The 19,213-nt window shown below is 42.9% G+C and overlaps 1 protein-coding gene across 11 annotated transcripts in view; it reads left to right on the top strand.

Annotated features, from left to right (window-relative positions):
* The first annotated feature begins 5,245 nt into the window (after positions 1-5,245).
* RBFOX1 (RNA binding fox-1 homolog 1) overlaps positions 5,246-19,213 on the top strand; it is an 836,688-nt gene continuing 822,720 nt past the window's right edge. For 9 of the 11 annotated variants that reach the window (XR_013601626.1, XM_078662959.1, XM_078662953.1 and 6 more), the window contains exon 1: positions 5,247-5,513. Coding sequence is in view for 10 of the 11 variants with exons in the window: in XM_078662959.1 (XP_078519085.1) it covers positions 5,355-5,513 (159 nt within the window). In the remaining variant the exon portion in view is untranslated. Of the gene's footprint in view, positions 5,514-19,213 lie in introns of all 11 variants that reach the window. The other 2 variants (XM_078662952.1, XM_078662951.1) reach the window with 2 other exon arrangements.

Here is a 19,213-nt window from a genome sequence, read left to right as displayed (position 1 = left end):
AAACCCACCCAATGGCGGAAACTCCTGGAGTGCAGGGGGGTGGATTGATTGCCAGTGCACGAAACCAGCCACGCAGTGACGAGCTGTCACCCGGGAACGTCGAAGTGAAAGGTAGAACAGCCCAGGATGCCTGATTAGGGTTTTGGATGAAGTGTGGCTTCTCTAAATAGATCTTTATCGCCGACTTGGGAAGGGAAACCCTTCAGGTCTAGAACGAGGCGGAAATAGATGCGGAGCGAGAGGGGCGGGGCGGCGTTTCCTTTCAGGAGCAGAGAATTGCGGTTTGGGGATCTGTAGTGCTGAACGGACAGCGCCCCTATCCGAGATATTAGTGCTGTTTGTATAGTGCTTATCGCGTGTTGCAGCTCATTCAAAGCGCTGAAAATGAGTTTACCAGTCAGGATGACGATATCACACAGCATAATAACTGCGTCCTGATAAGTTTCATGTGCAATGAATGAGGGGGGCACTCACGCGCCGTGGCAGTGCAGCTAAGGGCAGTAATGTTGGATGGGCATCGGGTTAGCAGATAGCCTGTGGGAGTGAGTGTGTCAAGAGTCGAGTGTACTGCAGCACAGCGCAATGAGCTGCTTCTAAGCGCTTCCATTCTACAGGACGGATGTGAAAGGAACAGTCCCGTTTCTCGTACTTCGGGTTTAATGTTGGTGTTTGCCTCTTTCGGGAAGAGCCCAAAATGTGCCAAATAAGGTCAAGAGGGCACTGGAAAATGTATTTGATCGATCTCACATAATAATGTTCAGTTGAGGAATTCAAGCAGCCTGTTGTTTCCTCAACTGTCAACTTAGGAAAGAGAACAGATCTCAGTCACAGAAAAGCAACGTTTGGTGTTGCACTGCTGCCAAGTACAGATGGGGAGGTGAGGGGAGGGGAAGGAAAGGATCGGTAAAGGGGAGGGGAAAGGTAAAGGGGGAGAGGAGAGGTAAGGAAAATGGGGAAGAAGATAGGAGGATAGGGTGGGATGGGACGGGACGGGACGGGATGGATAGGACAGGATAGGATAGGATAGGATAGGATACGATAGGATAGGATAGGATAGGATAGGATAGGATAGGACAGGACAGGACAGGATAGGATAGGATGGGATAGGAAAAGTGGAAGGGGAAGAGGAAGAGGAAAGGGAAAGGGAAACGGGAATGGAAAGGAAGGTAGGATAGGATAGGATAGGATAGGATAGGATAGGATAGAATAGGATAGGATAGGATAGGATAGGATAGGATAGGATAGGATAGGATAGGATAGGATGGGATGGATAGGATAGAACAGGACAGGACAGTACAGGATACGATACGATACGATACGATACGATAGGATAGGATAGGATATTGATGGGATGGACAGGACAGGACAGGACACGACACGACACGACACGACACCAGGAAGGGAAAGGGGAACAGTAACGTGGAAGGGGAAGGGGAAGAGGAAGAAGAAAGTGAAACGGGAATGGAAAGGATAGGATAGGATAGGATAGGATATCAGGAAGGGAAAGGGGAACTGGAGAGTGGAAGGCAAACGGGAAGTGGAAGTGGAAGAGGAAAGAGAAAGGGAAGCGGGAAGGGAAGGGTAGGATATGATGGGATAGGATATTAGGAAGTGAAAGGGGGACAGGGAAGGGAAGGATAGGATAGGATATTGGGAAGGGAAATGGAAAGGGGGGATAAAGGGGAGAGGAAGAGAGGAGGGAAGGGAGTGGAAAGGATGGATAGGATTAATTGTGTTTCATTATGAATGTTTGTGCACATTCTCTCTTCTGTCAAATGTAATCTGGTGGGGTGGGTGGGTAGGCGGATGGATGGGTGGATGGGTGGGTGGATGGATGGATGGATCAATCTGGAGGATTAAACATATTTTAGTTATTAGTTACAGTTTGTTACCAGGACTTATGGATGAACTGACTAGTGCCTGAAAGTCTCCTTTCTTCTTGTCCAGGAGTTGAGTGTAAGTCTGATACTATTGCATATTTATGTATATTTTTCAGTAGAAACTATGGGCCATATGCATGAACACATTTCCCAATAGACACAGAGTGGGAAAACCCCTTTTATACATCTGGACTTTATCAAACACTGGGCTTGCTTTTCCTGTGACTGGTGTTTTTGATCTTACCTTTGGGGTGAGTGGGAGAGGGGCAGGATTGTCTTCAGTCAATATCATCTGGGGAGGGGTTATTCTTCTTGACTTTGCACTGTTCTAAAACGAATTGCTTTATACGATTATTTATTGTATCCTTGGCTGACTGATCCCCTTCAATTAAATGATGAAATATTATGAATATTATATTTTAAGAATGCAAATAACACATGGATATAATGTATGCTTACATGTTAAAATGAATTTTCAATATTACCTAAATCTGCATTGCTCATTTCATCAACTTTAGTAGGCTCACGGTTTGAGATATTCGAACTGCATTCATTCCTCTACATAAAATGTACATAGCAAGCACCCTGAATGGAATTGTCTTGTGATGCATAAACAATGTGTGTTTCCATCACACCGCTCGAATGGAACCGTTTTTATGAACTCATAAGGATGAAAGGATGGATGGGCCTTGCAACAGGCAACCTTACTTGAATATATCACCATAATTTATATAACAGGAAGATGTGCGTCATTGTTGGCATTTGTACAGCAAGCATTTCAAGTACCACTGAGCGTAGTAAATGATTACATCCATTTCAGTTCCACTTACTCCTTCTACTCCAGAATGAAAAAAGAGTGAGTTGACGCTACCACCATTTGAGGCTTTAACTTGCTGGATTGACCCTGTTCACTGAAACAGGCACTTAACCGATTGACTTATGTCGCTAGATAGATAGATAGATAGATAGATAGATAGATAGATAGATAGATAGATAGATAGACAGACAGATAGATAGATAGATTGATTTGAAGCATGTGATCAAGCCACTGAATTAAATTATTAACCACACTGGTGATTTCTTATTATGATAGGGAGCTAGGTAGATAGATCAAAAGATTGAAAGACAGACAGACAGATCATGCTGTATCAGGCACTCAAGGCACTGAGTTATCCTATCAATTACACTAACAATTTCTTATAGATAGAAAGATAGATAGATAGATAGATAGATAGATAGATAGATAGATAGATAGATAGATAGATAGATAGATATTATTGAAGCATGTGATCAAGCAACGGAGTTATCTTACTAACCACACTGGTGATTTCTTATTATGATAGGAAGATAGATAGACAGAAAGACAGAAAGACAGACAGACAGACAGACAGACAGACAGACAGACAGACAGACAGACAGACAGACAGACAGACAGACAGATAGATAGATAGATAGATAGATAGATAGATAGATAGATAGATAGACAGCGCTCAAGCCACTGAGTTATTTTACCATCCACAACGGTGATTTCCTACTACCTTGAATCAAAAAAGTCCCCAAATCTAAGAAGAATGAAGTACCCCCCAATCTGCCCCTCCCCCAAGGCATGACTAACGAATATCCCAGAATCCACTGGAGGGTGTTGCAGCGCGAGCTCACACGCGGCCGGTGCACACACTGAAATAGATGACAACGAGAATGAGATTGTTTAAAACAAACTCCAAGGCTGCTGTTCTGCGGTGGGTTTTGCAGCAGTGGGCGAAAAAACGAGCTCTCTAATAAAGAGTGGGCCTCAAGGACAAGTTAGTGAAGCAAGCCTTTCATTTTCTGGTCACATCCTCTTTTATTACACGAAGACTAACTAGATCTACTAATGAATAATTATTACTCAATAAAATAAAAGAGAGAAAAAAGGTGCGCCGGAGCAGAATACTAATTGGAATCCAGCGGCAACACAGCTATGCATAAAAGTACACAGGCAAATTGTAAAAATGGCAACAGTAATTTCAAAGCCGGAGTTAATAGAATAGGCAGGGAGGGCCAGGGAATGGCCTTTTAATTGTATCCGACGGTGGCGTTTACAGCAGCCTCTTGCTCCTTGGTCTGAGCATTGTGCGAGCACGCGCGGCTCGTGCTTCCTCCGCGAGATGCGGGTGTCCCCCTGCTGGCGTTACTGGCCTTTCACACACATAAACGTAAAATTGACTTTCTGATGGCCTGATTGAAGGCTTTATTATCCACCGTACTCGTGTCATCGACTTCAGAAGCATTAGAGGATGAGACAACCCTGTGAACTGGGTGGCCCAGAGACACGTGCGACATTCACATTGACCAACCGAGCTACTTCGCCACCTTAATGTGATCTAATGAGCACTGCACGGAAATAGGCATGTTAATTTAAAAATGTTTCTCTTTTTTTTTTATCGGTCACTCCGTAGTCCGTACCTTCTTTTTGGTTCGCAAAGAAACTCTAGAGCGCCTTAAAACCTTATACTACTCACTTCATGGCACTGCACCGGAAAAAAATGCTAATTGCTTTTTGAAACCGGTGCAACCGAGACGAAATTGAAAATTCAGGGAAAACGCAGCTGTGCTCTTAAAATGTGATCAATGTTTGCATTTACTACATAGAATTTACTGAGAAGCGAAACAGATTTAAATGTAGTAACTAAATACACACAAATACATGTTTATGCCTATGCGTGGCTCGAGTCTGGGGTATACGTACACCGCACGCCCATGCATTCATTCATGTAAATACTTCCAACCAAACATTAATGTTTAAATCGCGACTTCTACCTCTGGAAATAAAGCAGCATTGTGGATTTCTGCACGCCGCGCTCGGGGAAAGCCACTGCACCCGCAATGTTACTAGAAAGAGAGCGCGCATCCACCCACCCACACACTTTTTGTGATTGTCAGGTGCGGATCAATGAAGCACAAACCGAACAAAAAAAAAATCCCAGCAGCTATTCCGTCCCAGCTGGGCTGTGGCATTAATTACCCAGCCCGTGTCTGCGAGGCAGCTCCCCCTCCCCCGCTGCCACTCTCTCGCCCACCCCCCCTCCTCGGGGAGCCACACGTGCACTGTTTGGGTTGTGGTGGGCGGTGGAGCCCCTGCCCCGGGTGTCGTCTGTCAGCTGGGGAGGCAGCGAGCCAGTACCTCTGTAGTAGGCGAGACGCGCCGGTGCCCGGCTCCGCGCTGCCATTGACAAACTTGCCTCGGCTCATCCATAGGCTGCGGGCTGTGTCTTCCTGCCTCCCCCACCCCCGCCGCCACCCATCCGCCCCACCCCCGCCCACCAGCCCGCATCACCGGAGTGGCCTCCCCTGTCAGACGAATGTAGGTGCCGAGCCCTGCCAGCAGCACAGACACAGAGAACGGGCCCTCCCTGCCTCCGCCAGCCCCACCCAGCGCACCGTCCCCGGGCCGCCACCAGCAGCACGCGGAGCCGAGCCGGACCGGCGCGTTGCATGCTCGCCCCTTCGCTCGTCCTCCGCCGACTCCCGAGCAGCAGCAGCAGCAGCAGCATGCAGCACCACCCCCTGACGGGCGCCACCTGCGTGGCGCTGCCCAACGTGGGCATGTGCCCCCAACTCTCGTGTGCCTTGACCTTCATGTACCTGCAGCAGGTAAGTGCCTGGTCCTCTCCCGTTCGCGCGCAAACTCTCTGCAGCCCTACCTGCCAGCGTGCGTCTGCCAGTGCGCTCCGGAGCGCCCCGACTGCAGCCTCGCAGCGCACTGCCGGACTTCTGGCTCAGCGATTGTGTGAGTAGCGCTGCGTCTTTTTTGTTTGTAGTTATCACATTCATCCCAGTGGCGCGAGGTATGATTTACGTTCTACACAACACAGCATACCAACACATAACTTCAGGGTCTCTGTTGGTATATTCAGGCTTTGTGGGGGAGTGAAAGGAGATGGGTTGTGTCAGGGTCCTATTCCATTTCGGGCATGGGACACCTTCCGAAAATGCCCACCTCAAGAACGCATTGTTTCATTTTAGAGGCGGTGACTGCGGGCAAATTAGGAACACAGATATATATAATGCGTTGTTTTTTTCTTTTTGTAAAAAGATCAAAATGATAAAAGGATGGAACTGTGGAAGGGACAGAATTATTTAGACCAATAAGAAAGGGCATTTCGTGTTAAAAAAGCGGCTTTTTGGATATGTTAAAACCTGTATTGTGACGGGAATTGAAAATGCATAAAATATTCATTTTTTGCTTGCTCATCAGTCCGTGCAGAGATGGGTTTAAAGAGCAGCACGTTTCCCATCTCACGAGGGCATGTCTGGGTGATCATCTGATGACCGCCTGGGTAATCACACAAATAGGAACAAAAGTAAACAGGAAAACTAATCCCCAAAGAACTTGCTCCTAAAACAGCTTCGAAGCTATTTAACTAAAATCCATAACTGTATAATTGTGTTATATTCAACCGCACCTTCCGCTGTTTATACGTGTATGGGACTAGACTAGGCATGTGTTGAATTGAAAAGAATGTTGAAATGTGTTCTCTCGGATTTTCACCGTTGTGTTGAGATGCATGCTTTTCTATAGGGAGATTAAGGTAGTGCCTTGAAAATACGTTTTTAGAGCGCTAAAGGGCGAGGCGTCCTCACAACAAGCACTTCAGCAAAGTAAGTAGAAACGAAAGCTACTTCGCTGGCATTGACTGCTTTTCAACAGTTCAACACTAAATTCAAAAGTTAAGCACGAACGCCAGGGGCACTTTATTTTCTGTGTAGCGCTTTAATTGCCGCTATATTCTCTCTCTGAGTATCTTTTTTCCTCGATAGTTCTACAGAGGTTAGGAAGTAAGGGATTAAAGAAACGGACAGTGTATGGTGCCCGGATTTACATCAAAGAAATTTCGAACGGATGATTACGCCACACTATGATACACTTCCCAATTGAAGTGCTTGCTCCAAGCTTCCTTCTCTCGCGTGGTGCAATATTGTGATTTCTACTGCCAGCCATGTATGCTACTCACCAAACTTCTCCATATCACACTTTATGTTTCGCTTTAAAATTACGCGCTTGCTGTGCTGTTCAGTTTCTTGGTCGCCAATGAAGGTTTTTTTCAGGAAGGATACAGAAATGATGTAAGGTGCCTCTTCTCTTATGCTGTCCTGTAGCCAGGGTACCGGTGTGAGTGCAGGCGCACTTTTAAGACACAAAAAGCACCTTGTAAGCTACTTGCGATATTGTCTAGAAAGAAAAAGGGTTTCAGAGAGGGTAAGAGAGACAGATTGTGAGTTTAAATGTGTATAGATGTGTGATATATACATATACACAGTTGAACACACCTCACATACATATATGTGCACACACTGTCATGAACATACTTATCTCCCTATATCCACACTATTTATATATCTACATGTATGTCTGCACAGGTTTATGCATGTTGATGGGGAGGGACATGGCTGTATACATCCAGGAGCAGACATGCCTCAATTGCTTCTGAGGGGATTTATGTTTGTGTTCTCAAATATGGTCGTTCTCACATATTTTGAGACTGGTAAAGGCAATCACTATGGAAAAAAGAGTCATGATGGTTGAGGAATTCTAGGACCTGCTTTGATCTTCACCTCGAAGGTGTGCATCGTTCTACTTATAGGATGTATTGCCTATCATCATAGCGTGACATTACTTGTTGTATTTTCTTCCCAAGATGTCTTATTGGCCCCCTAAAATCACACAGTCCTATGAGGGTGTTTAGAGAAACTACGACTTTCTTGCGGCCACTGCCTCCCCTTCCCACATGATACAACACCAAGGCAAGCATAAATGTGTTGGGGGAACAAATATCATTTATATGGTGGCTACAAATGTGTGCACATGTGTGCGACGTGTGGGTGCGAGAGAGCGCGTGGTGGAAAGTGAAATACTCTATGTTAATGTTGTAAATGCGAGGCTACTTCCACAGTTTGTGCCTTTCTAGATCTCTCTAGGGCTCAGCACCTTGAGGAGGTTGGGTGAATGTTTGTGTCACTGGTCATTTTGTGAGAGCTGAATTTATTGTCTTGTGAGTAGCAAATCTTCTCTTTTATACCCAGTTATCAGTTCTCATAGGTTTCCAAGCCTGAGTATTTAGTGAGCAGAAAGAGAGAGAGAGGTTTCCTCATGGGAGAATTGAACATGGTTACACATTGGGATGGCAGAAGATGCTTAAAATTAGGGATAGTGTTGTACCCTATCTACCCAGGGGGCATACTTATCAGCCGTCTTAGAGATATCTTCTCCCTAGCGCTGGTTTGCTTCTAAGGGCTTATTGCCGGTGTGTGGTCCCTTTAAAAGAGCGCAGGAATGGAAAACCCGCTGGGTGGCTTCTGTGTGAGGAAAGATTAGGAGGGATTTTACGAAAGTCGGCATATCTTTTGAGAATTTGATGTAACCTCTGAAGTGGACAGTTGGTTAATCCATGTGTTTTCCCTCTGAATTGAGAATGTGTTGACGTTGTTTCTGGTTTGGCTGTTTCTTCGCCAGAGTTTTAATGTAGAGCTAAATTGAAGGCAAGCCCTCTTTCTCGCTCTGTTATAATTAGAATTTCATTTTCCGAGTGCATGGCTGGAGGCTATCTCTGCGAGTGGAAATATGAAGAAAGCATTAGCCGTGTGCATTTGATCAGGTTTTCAGCACTCCCTGTCAGCATTCCCATCAGACCCTCAATATTAAGACACACACACACACACACACCGTTGCGCGTGCTCCGTATCCAACACAATTTCAAGCCCTGGGCTTATGACTACACGGTGGGTTGGTCTCTGGCTACATAAAATCGCCTGGTTGAATTGCATTCCTGAGTCAGGGGTGGTTGTTTTTTTTATTTTTTTTTACTCAGGATACCCAGCTCCTCAAAGCAGTTAGAGAATGTTTTCTGTCCTATTTTTGTTGTTTCGGCGACACCCTCTTCGTGGTGTTCTTATGATGTCACTTTTGCTGGCAGTTTGTTCTTCTAGGTTTGAAATAATGTTGCCTCCTCTACTTTATGACAGAGCTCTCCCTTAAGAGGCAGAAACCAAGTAAAAAAAGATGGGTGGACCTCATAAACTTTCTAAATTTCCATTTGACGTACATCGGTTTCAACAAGCGTCAATGTTAGGAAGTGAGAGCGTTGCTTGGCTTACACAAGGATAGCTTGCAGGTGCAGTGACTTTCTTGTTTTATCACTTCACGAATTTCTGGTAATTCAGGTACATCCCTGTAGGCCAATTCTCATCCAGACATACATGCTCTTACTTTACAAATCTGTGTGCAGATGACAGGTAGATCCATTGTGTTTGGCGCCAGAAACACTATTTTGACTTATTCCGTATAGAAATCATCAAAAAGAATATGAATCATTGTATTGCAATTCCACAGTGTTTTTTTGGAGACTTTATACTTCTTTTTGGATATACCATTGGGTAAAGCCCGCTTTGTCGACAATGGCATAGACATATTTGAATTTTCTTCCGTAATATCATTGTTTTGATCATCCCTCTGTTTTTCCCTTTACCAATGAATCCATTGTGCGGCTATTTACTTTTTTAGGCTGTGGTTCTGGATCAGACAGGTGCAAGCCTTCCACTGCTTGTGTCTCAGATTGACACATGTATGTCCTACAGGTTATCATTCGCCTCTGTCGTGACAGTAAATATCACGAGAGACCCTGAGTGTGATTGTATGGGAAACTATTTGAAAAGGGGGCTTCAAATTTAGACTTGGAATCTTACATTTCTGACTGCTAGTGGTATTGGCAAATCTAAACGTATGTAGATTCACATAAATATACATGTATTCACAACATGCTTAAAGCAGAAACTTGCTAACATATGTCAGGACAACACGCAACACTTGAAATCACTAACCCCTCTACATAATGTAAAAAACAACTACAACAAATATATATAAATACAGAGAGAAAGAGAGAGAGAGAGAGTGAGAGAGAGAGAGAATAGCTTCTTACAGAAGTCAATTGTTGAATAGCGTTTTTCATTTTCAGAAATAGGTAGAATTGAGTCCTTTTAAGTCTGTCCCTCCAGCTCATTGAATAAATGGCAAATATAATTCAAAACTTTCCTGAAAAGCATGTCTGATTGCTGTGAGTTGAATGCATTACATTTCCCTACCCTCACTTCATCATCTGTTGCAGGTTTTTCAGACGGAAAATCCTGCAGCTAACAACGAAAATCAATAGTATGAAACAGCAGCCACTTGATAGTAAACCTCTTGTAGTAATGTGCTAATTGCTGTAGATTTTATATCTTTCTGTTTGGCGAGCGGGCTATGTACCTTCCTTTCTTTGCAAAGGGTACCCTGGTGAGTGGGATGGAGCGCAACTCACATTTGACACATTGTGTGGCTCAGAAGCGAGGTAGTTTGACAAAGAGCATGTAGCTGGATTTAAAAAATAAATAAATAGGAAGTCAATGAGAAAGAAACGGGTGTTAGGTATTTATCGCCCAAGACAATCAGATCGGAAAAAGTATCTCACATTTTGCCAACAGACTTTAAAAATAGGATTGCCAAATACATACATGAGTATAAGCGCCTGCTTTGAGTTCACATTCGAAACACACATAGATAAAAGTACCCGAACCCTGCATTGGAGGGAGTATGTTTAAAAAAAATGATTTTTACCTGTAGTCAGAGATTGAGCAGCTCCTTAAACACTTCTCACCTTCGTGCGCCTTTCTACTAAGGAAGTGATGGGGAATGTATTTAATTTCTAACTTGCTAACACAAGGTTTCTGGTGAATGAATTTTGACCACCTGCATAGCTGTGTGTCCAACTGTCTGTCAGCCTAGTGGCTGTGACTCTCTATTCCGACCCATACATCCCTGGGTCCCTTTAGTTCTTATTCTTTATAGATCTCCCTCTCTATCTGTCTGTCTGTCTGTCTGTCTATCTAGCTAACTGTCTCTATCTATGTACCCATCTATCTATCTACCGTCTGTCTATCTAGCGATATGTCTCTATCTATGTATCTATCTATCTACAGTCTATCTATCTATCTATCTATCTATCTATCTATCTATCTATCTATCTATCTATCTATCTATCTATCTATCTATCTATCTGTCTATCTATCTATCCACCTACTGTCTATCTATCTCTCTATCTACTGTCTATCTATCTATCTATCTATCTATCTATCTATCTATCTATCTATCTATCTATCTATCTATCTATCTATATATCTATATATCTAGCTATCTATCTATCTACTGTTTGTCTGTCTATCTAGATATCTATCTATCTACTGTTTGTCTGTCTATCTAGATATCTCTCTTTATCTATCTACCTATCTATCTATCTACTGTCCGTCTGTCTATCTATCTATCTATCTATCTGTCACTACCGATCTAACTGTTTATCTATCTATCTACTGTCTGTCTGTCTATCTATCTCTATCTATCGATTTTTCTGCCTATCTATCTATCTATCTATCTATCTATCTATCTATCTATCTATCTATCTATCTATCTATCTATCTATCTATCTATCTATCTATCTATCTATCTATCTTTCTTCTGTCTGTCTGTCTATCTATCTATGTTCCTGAATTACTCCTTCTGCCTACATTTAACAGTCTTAGTGACCATTAAGCAACTTTTCCTGATAAGGAATGTGCCTCATGTTGGCGATTCACCTGTCTATTTTATTGGTCTTTCTCTTGGTCTGTCTTTCTTGTGAACAGTCATTATCTCCATCTATGTGTCGCGGTGTCTGTTTTCTCTCTATCTATGCTTGTTCTGTCCCTTTCACTCTCAGTGGCTGCAAGCTTCTTGGCGTGTCTGCCAGCTTCCTTATGCGTGTATCTTTCCATCTGTTTTGCATAGGGAACGTGCGTTCTCCTGTAATGGTGGGTACATTCCTTGATCTCCACTGTCACGGTGTGATCTTGTGCTCTTCAGTGCACCGCCATGCTCCTTATTTGTGCATTTTTAACTTGGGAGTGGTTAGAAGGATCGAACACCCCACCACCACGTTCAGCAAATATATGTAGCAGATTTGCTAGAGATTTAGATTGCAATGTTTGGAATGGAAAAAAAATCTTCATTTGCAGCCCATCATGTTCTGAAGACACGAAAATCTAGATTGCACGTGTTAGAATTCACACACTCAGACTTGTATGTAGGTAACGAGAGAATGGTGTTCCTGGCAGTTTATATCATCTGTAGGTTGAGAATTCTCTTTTTGATATACATGCTTTTACAATGGAAACACATTATTTAGTACATATGCCACCAGACAATGGGAAGCTGTTATTTAATTCAAATATTGAAATATTATATTTCGCGGATTTTCAGCGTGACAAGGAATCACGCCCATAACAACATGGTAAGTTTTGTCTTCTTAATGATGATGCATTGGGTTTCTTTTCCAGAGTGAAAAAGTGTCTACAGAGGGCAATTCTTCTTAAATTGAGCCATTGCTCACGGTGGACACTGCCCGATCGAAAGCAATTGAACTGAAACTTCCATATCAACTTGCACTGTATTTAATTAGATATTGTCCACAGACTCGGTGGCAGGGCGCGTTATTGGTTTCTGCTCTTTAAGTACAGTGAGAGAATAAGAAAAGGACCACAATGCAACATCTAATCACAAAATGTCCAACTGAACACGAGCTCACAAGATGCCCAAGTTCTCATGCCTTGTGATTTAAGCTGTAACCATCTGGAGAAAGTGGTCGATTCCACCAGAGGTTAGATCCTGACTAGGCGAGATTTCTCCCTCGTCTTATTTATGGGGTCTCAGTGACCTCTTTACACCATCCCATCTTTGTGATTTAATTTGTGATGAGGTCGTAAATCAGGGGCAGTAATTTATGCAAATCAATAATGTCAATAAGGAAAGAATAATAAATAAATAAGTCCGTAGCGGCTCTGGCTACTAGCCTGACTGTTGGTGGGCAGGTTTGGGAACTGAACACTGACCGTGAGAATTCTTTTCTCTAACCTCCCTCCTTATAGCAGTTTTGTGGGCTGGTAGTAACAGAGTACACAACGCGCATCTTCACACACAGAATTAACCTCAGCGTGCCGCCTCCCTCACCCTATCTTTGGTCATGCCGCCCGTCAATTTCATAAGCTAGGTTTACCGTTTAACATTGTTGTAGACAGGACATGGTTTGGAAAGTAAAAAACAAGAACTATTTCTGGCTTTTATTTCTATAAGTAAGTGTTATCATACCACCACAAGCAGAAATGTTGTGTATTGGACCTCAATGGAGGAAGAAGAAGGGCACACCACGCTAGAGATTGAGAAAAACCACAGACCAGACACAGCCCTCCTAACTCAAAAGGTGGTGCCGGCATGGTAATCTTGATCACTGGTCCTGAGTGCTGGACTGTAGTGTCGAAGGGTCGAGACATTTCAGAGGCTCTCGCCAACTGGTGTCCAAGGAGACCTTTGTGGCACCTAACACTGATAGGACAATCATCACACAAAAATGCATAATCTTTGTTCCTGTGATACCATGCTGTGCCAGCATACTAACAACTTCTACAAAAAAAATTCCCAAAATGCTTAATACGCCCATACATACTGCGTAAATCTCCCCCACAGTGGCGTTTTCCCTTTCCCCAATTTGCTGCCTCCTGGATTGGCACCTGTCAGTTTGTTGTATACTGCTCATTTCCAGCTCCATGGACTCTATCTACCCTCATTTGGCATTTCTTTCGTTACTGAGCACACCCCTGATGTACAACCTTACTCTGCAAGATCCCAGTTAAATTGCGTTTATCCCCATCAATGTTAAGTGGATGCCGTGGCGAGAGGCGGGATCTGCAGAGTAAGTGGTGGGGTAGCTAAGGAAGCCTGGTGCATTAACTGCCTGTTGGTGAGGGATGTGTACCTTCTGACATCAAAGGTGTGATTTCTGAGGGGACCCAGGCAGCCATTCATGCTTCTGAAGTCACTCTGACGAGTGTCTGATGCTAATAACGACACTAGTAATCTGCGCCACTTTTGCCTGAGCCCAAACAAGGATCTGTGTAAATGTTACTTCTGCGTGAGAATATTTGCCTTCCTTCCTTTTATGGACGCCTTAGCTGGCTCTGAAAATTGCCGGCATCTGGCTTGCAAATGGCGCCCCTGCCCAAACGCGCTCTTGTGTGGAGCATTTCATGGGCTGGCTGCTCGTGGCTGGGGGCGGCGGCGCGCGCGCGCGACCAAGTCCACATCACTAACGCGCACTCACCATCTGTTTTCCCCGCAGCTGGGCCTTGAATAATTGTCCAGGAGCTGATGGACTGAGGGGGCACACCATCTCCGAGGGCTTTCTGATTCATTTAACCAGCCTGGCTGCCCCCCAGAGGAACCGCAGCACTGGTTTATTCATGATGGCTTTGGAAAAAACACTGTACATTTTTGTCTGACAAATGGTATCATTGTATAGAAAGAAAAGCTCTCACAATGCTGTATTGCCAGGTTTGGCAGGCGGTGGATGCATTCACCTCTAGGGGGCAGTGTTGTGCTCCGAGGAACTGGGGCTGAGCGAATGAGAGAGGTGGAAACAGCACGTGCTGGTTGTATTATGGCATAAACAAATCATTTAGGGTGGCTATTCTGACGTATATACTTTGAACACTTTTAGTTTGTGTTGTATAGGAGAGGAGGCTAGCTGTATTTATTGCTACCCATCAGATAGGCTCCCTTGAATCTTTCATCTATTGACGTAATTTCTTGTGTTGAGGGATTTCTGTTGCACACACCACGCGCCAGGGATTTTGAAACATATTTGGCTGTAAAGTTGAAGTGACCAGGAAGCACTCTATGAAGACAGGAAACAGTTCAGAGAGGCAGGAAGTGCTCCAATGGGGCTTGCCATCTTCTTTCTCTAACTATTACAGCCAAGTTAGATGGAAAAGTGATATTGTGTGATTCACTTTACTGCACTGCAGTCAACAGGCTACTGTTTCTCTCTCAGTAGGTAAATGGATGTGAGCCTAGTGGGTTGTAGCAGACAAATAATATATATATATAAGTAACTTAGGGCCTCCTATACAAAGCCCTATTGCGATTGCAAACCCTGTGATTCACAAAATCATCGGGTTTGCAACAGCACAAGGGATTTTCTTCATGTGCAAAAGCTCTTTTATGAGGCAGAATATTCCTTACGACTCATAAAAGGGCTTTCCAGCCATGTCCAAATGGCAAATATGTGGTGTGTGAAAGAGGGTTCTCCTCTTATTTAGAGCTCAGAGAGAAATTAATCAATGGTTTGTTACTGTAATTGTGTCCTATTTGATACCCTTCCTCTTTGTGAATTTTGAAACAGTTTCAGAGAGAGATGCCAGCGGTTCCATGGACCACTATTAGTCAACAGTGAAATGTTCTAAAAATAAAAATAAACTTTTATTTTGAACGCAGTCCCATTTCCTTTAAAGGAAAATGGCAGCTTTCAAAGAATAAAGAAACTTCTTTTTAAACACAGTTAAAGATATGAGGGCCTTTAGTCCCTTGCATGCCACCATCCTTGTGATTGTAGCCAATTGGAGTGGATACCAAATTGCGACTTGTCTGTTGACTATTCATTAGGCAGCTTGTTCAGTGACCCCCTGAGATTCAGTATTTTGAGAAATTACCTCGTTGTACATATGTGAGTTCGGAAAATTAGAATTGGACGTCAAAAAGTCTGTGTCCATTTCTCAACCACTTTTTTGGGAACCAATTCTTGGTACATGAGGTCCCTAAATCATGTCTGTGTGTGCGCATGTGAGTGAATCAGTAGGCAGGGTTCAGAAAGTGGCCCTTGAGATGATTAAACCTCTTATAGGGGGTTGGTATTGTGTTTATTCTTTTCACGTGTTGTCGTTGAAGGGACTAATGGCAGCTGTGAGAAATCCGAGCTTACCTCACAGAAAAGCAGTTTTTAGTATGTGTTTGTGCACTAAGTGGCGGTGAAGTGCTCTTGCCTCTCTTCGGCCTTCTTTAATGGAGCTTGCGAGCACTTCAATGACAAATCCCCGGGGCCTGGAGTGCGGCTGGTTGGAGTCTACCGAGCTGAGGCCATGTGCTGTTAGTCTTTCTTTGTAGGCATTGACTGATGGCATGTTCGGCCGCAGAGTGCGCGGCGGGCTGTGTTTTACAAAGACTGGCACTCCGCTGGACGCGGTGTAGGCAGCAGCTCTTAAGGAACTGTATTCTGATGAAGCGACATCATCTGCTGGGACAATGGTCTTCTTTCATTTTCAGAGTATGTGGGCAACGGGTTTCTTGTGTCAACAAGAAATTGGCACCACAGCATCCCAGGCCGTGAATTAAGCCATGCAAAATTCTCTTATGGAGCCCCCTCAATTTTCGTTATGCCACTGACTCTAGGATGCATTTCTTGCTAAAATATAGTGCAATATGCTAGTTCTGCTTTTCGCCTAATTTTTGTGGAATATTGGCAATTACGCAAAAGCAAATTATGCAAATTTTGCACACCCCTACAGCGAATTGCAGTTTGGGAAGGTGAAAGCCGCTGTAAGATAAGCACAGTAGGCAACTCAAATCTGGGAATTAGAACGGTAATAAGAGTTGAGCTGAAGCGACAGTAAAACCACATTGCCATCTCACCACCAAGCAAGTAATGAAACAAACAGGGTTGAGGATAGCACATTTTCGTGGAGCATCTCCAGTTTCCTAACTTTATATATTCAGATCAAGCGAACAGATGATGTGATACTGAAATGAAGCTTCTTTCAAAATATGATTATCACAGTCAAAGATCAACAGGTCTGAAAGACATGCAGCAATCTCAGACCACTTCTTCCATCTTGAGACTATTCAGGTTGTGATGACGTTGGCACAGGTTCATGGTGTGACCAATAAAAGCAAGGGTTGTGTTTTTGGGGGTTAAAAAGTGTGAGACAATCACCTTCATTGGAATGAGTAGTAGAAAACAAACGTTCCTCACAAGCCACTATAAACCACTATTTGCTTCGCAGACCCAAACAGACTTTTTACTCACTTTTTGGAATATATACATGAAAAAGAAATTCTTTCTTTGAGCTAAACCCATGTTTTATTTCAATGTTTCAAACTGAAAAAAAACAAGTGTATTGTCTAATAATGTTTGTATGTAATTGATTATGTGATATTGATTTATGTGCCCGGCTTGTACTTGTTTTTAAAATGCGCTTTCATGGTCTTGTTGTTGACCGAATAAAGATTATTTGGCACTTGAACTTGTAGGCATGTTAAAAGTTTGACAGCCAATGATAAACATCTTTTTATGTTGGTGTGCATTAGATATAATTTTTTTATTGTAGATTACAGTTTATAGTTTGATCTCATTTTATCTGCCCATGTTGAAAACTAATGAATGAACGAGAGAGTTTAGTTTGCTCCCGCTGTCACAGGAAAGTGTCTGATGAAAATTGGCAGGATTTAGAAATTTTGAGGATTGGAAAGGGGTTTTTGGAAAATAAAGGAGATATACTCTGGGAAAAATTACTTGGAAAGCAGAGTTTGTTATTCTTGAAATACATGTGGTAGCCTTCAATATCCACAAACCAGTTTCAGTGTATATTGGCTTAGTTGTTTTGTCTGTGAGTGTCCGCAGGTATGTAAGTAACATCATAAGAGAAGGAGGTGGAGTTATTTAAGGGGTATCAGACACTCCCTGGCAAAACTGAATCACAATGAAAAACAATTGCATTCTGAAGGGAGTCAGGAAATCAGATATAGAGCAGTTGAAATTTAATCAAAGAGGCTGGAGATGTAGTCTATTGCTTCAGGTTCTGGGACAAATTCTTGAGGACCCGGGTGAAAATCTCACTTTAACCACTAATGCTCAATCTAATTATTTTTATTTGGATGTGTATTGCTAAACCACATTTACCAACCATCACAATCTCTTTGCAAAGCCATCTTGACCAGCAACCCCGTTTATATTGTCGACAAGCTCACCATCTCTGGTGGTTCTCAGCACACCCAAAGTCAGGACACCATCAGACTGCAGACTAAGAAGTGCAAAAACGTAGGCCCTTTCCATTTACGTGCCAGGATTTGGAACAACAGCCCCTTTTCCATCAAAATCGCCCTAATGCTACTCCAATTTAGGAAAGAATTTGCGACTTTCCTCATTATATAATGCTACATCACATTGCATTATCCATTCATAACCCAGCTTTCTCTCCTATTACTCATTGGCTATATGCTTGTCTTTGATTGTGTACAGCTCTCAGCTGCCTTTTAGATAGGTTTGAGCTACACAAAAGGCATCCATATACGTACATACTGTTATGAAGTTGGGTGTCTTTCGTTGCAGGAAAATCACTGCTTAATTTGAACCAGTGGTTTCTGGTACTCGGCACCGGCACTTAATTGTCAAATACCGGCACTGAAGACAGTCTGCCACATGGTGGCACTTTTTTACCTGATTTAGAAATGAGGACAACAAAAGTAGTTATTTAATATATATTTAACAAGACTATACTTGCCGCCCAAGCCTTTATTATAACTTTGGGGCCTGAAATAGACAGAATTGTCACACTTGTAGGAGTGTAAGGGTTACTAATTGTGTTTGTGGTGTCATGAGTGGCATTGGCAAAGGCAATGGGTAGCCCAAGATGCAATGGCCTCCTGACAAGGGCCCTGGCACTTATTTTCTTACAAATTAAAGACTGAAAATGGCTTTTTCTGATGCGCTGTATGGTTTACTTGATTATCAGCAGAGCCAATGGCTATGGTAATCACAAACCTCCTCCTGCCTTCTTTCATAGATGAATAACAACTCTACACCCTACACTCTTCCACAAAACTAGATTGACTAGCACAGATACCATCGGTTAGCAGAAAAGTATGGTTGCAGTAAGTTCACCTTACAGGATATCCTCCATCTTTCTGACAGTAGCAAAGTGACATACCTTATGCCTCTAAAGGAGTGGGCGGGTTTAGTTTACTATATATATGACATTGTACTCTGGAAGTGTAAATTGAAATTCTGCTGGCAAAGTTATGCACAAGTCACATTCTTTAAAACTTTATAAACTGTATAAGTTGTAAATGTTCACACCTTTGTGATAATATACGTTAATTGTTACTTTGCTGCTAAGCATAGTTTTCAAGAGAATATAATGTGCTTTAGAAAGTCACTTGCTTTAGGAAGTTGACAAGCATGAAATAAAAAAACAAATTACAAAGTTGGAGAAGGTCAACTTTGAAACTTTGCACACCCCTATATTTTTCAACCTTCCGCTCTGGAACCCTAAAAGTTGGGATTGGCTGCTTATTATGACAGTATTCAATAGTACTCAATTGAGTGAAAAGCTAATGACTAGTTGTCCACTCACTCTATTGTTATCAGGTTATTGAAGTGGCTACCTGCATCCTTCCAAGAGGGTTT

This window comes from Lissotriton helveticus, chromosome 10 (assembly GCF_964261635.1).
Source record: "Lissotriton helveticus chromosome 10, aLisHel1.1, whole genome shotgun sequence".
In the NCBI taxonomy this organism is placed as follows: Eukaryota; Metazoa; Chordata; class Amphibia; order Caudata; family Salamandridae; genus Lissotriton; species Lissotriton helveticus.
This window is presented reverse-complemented; position numbering and strand designations above follow the sequence as displayed.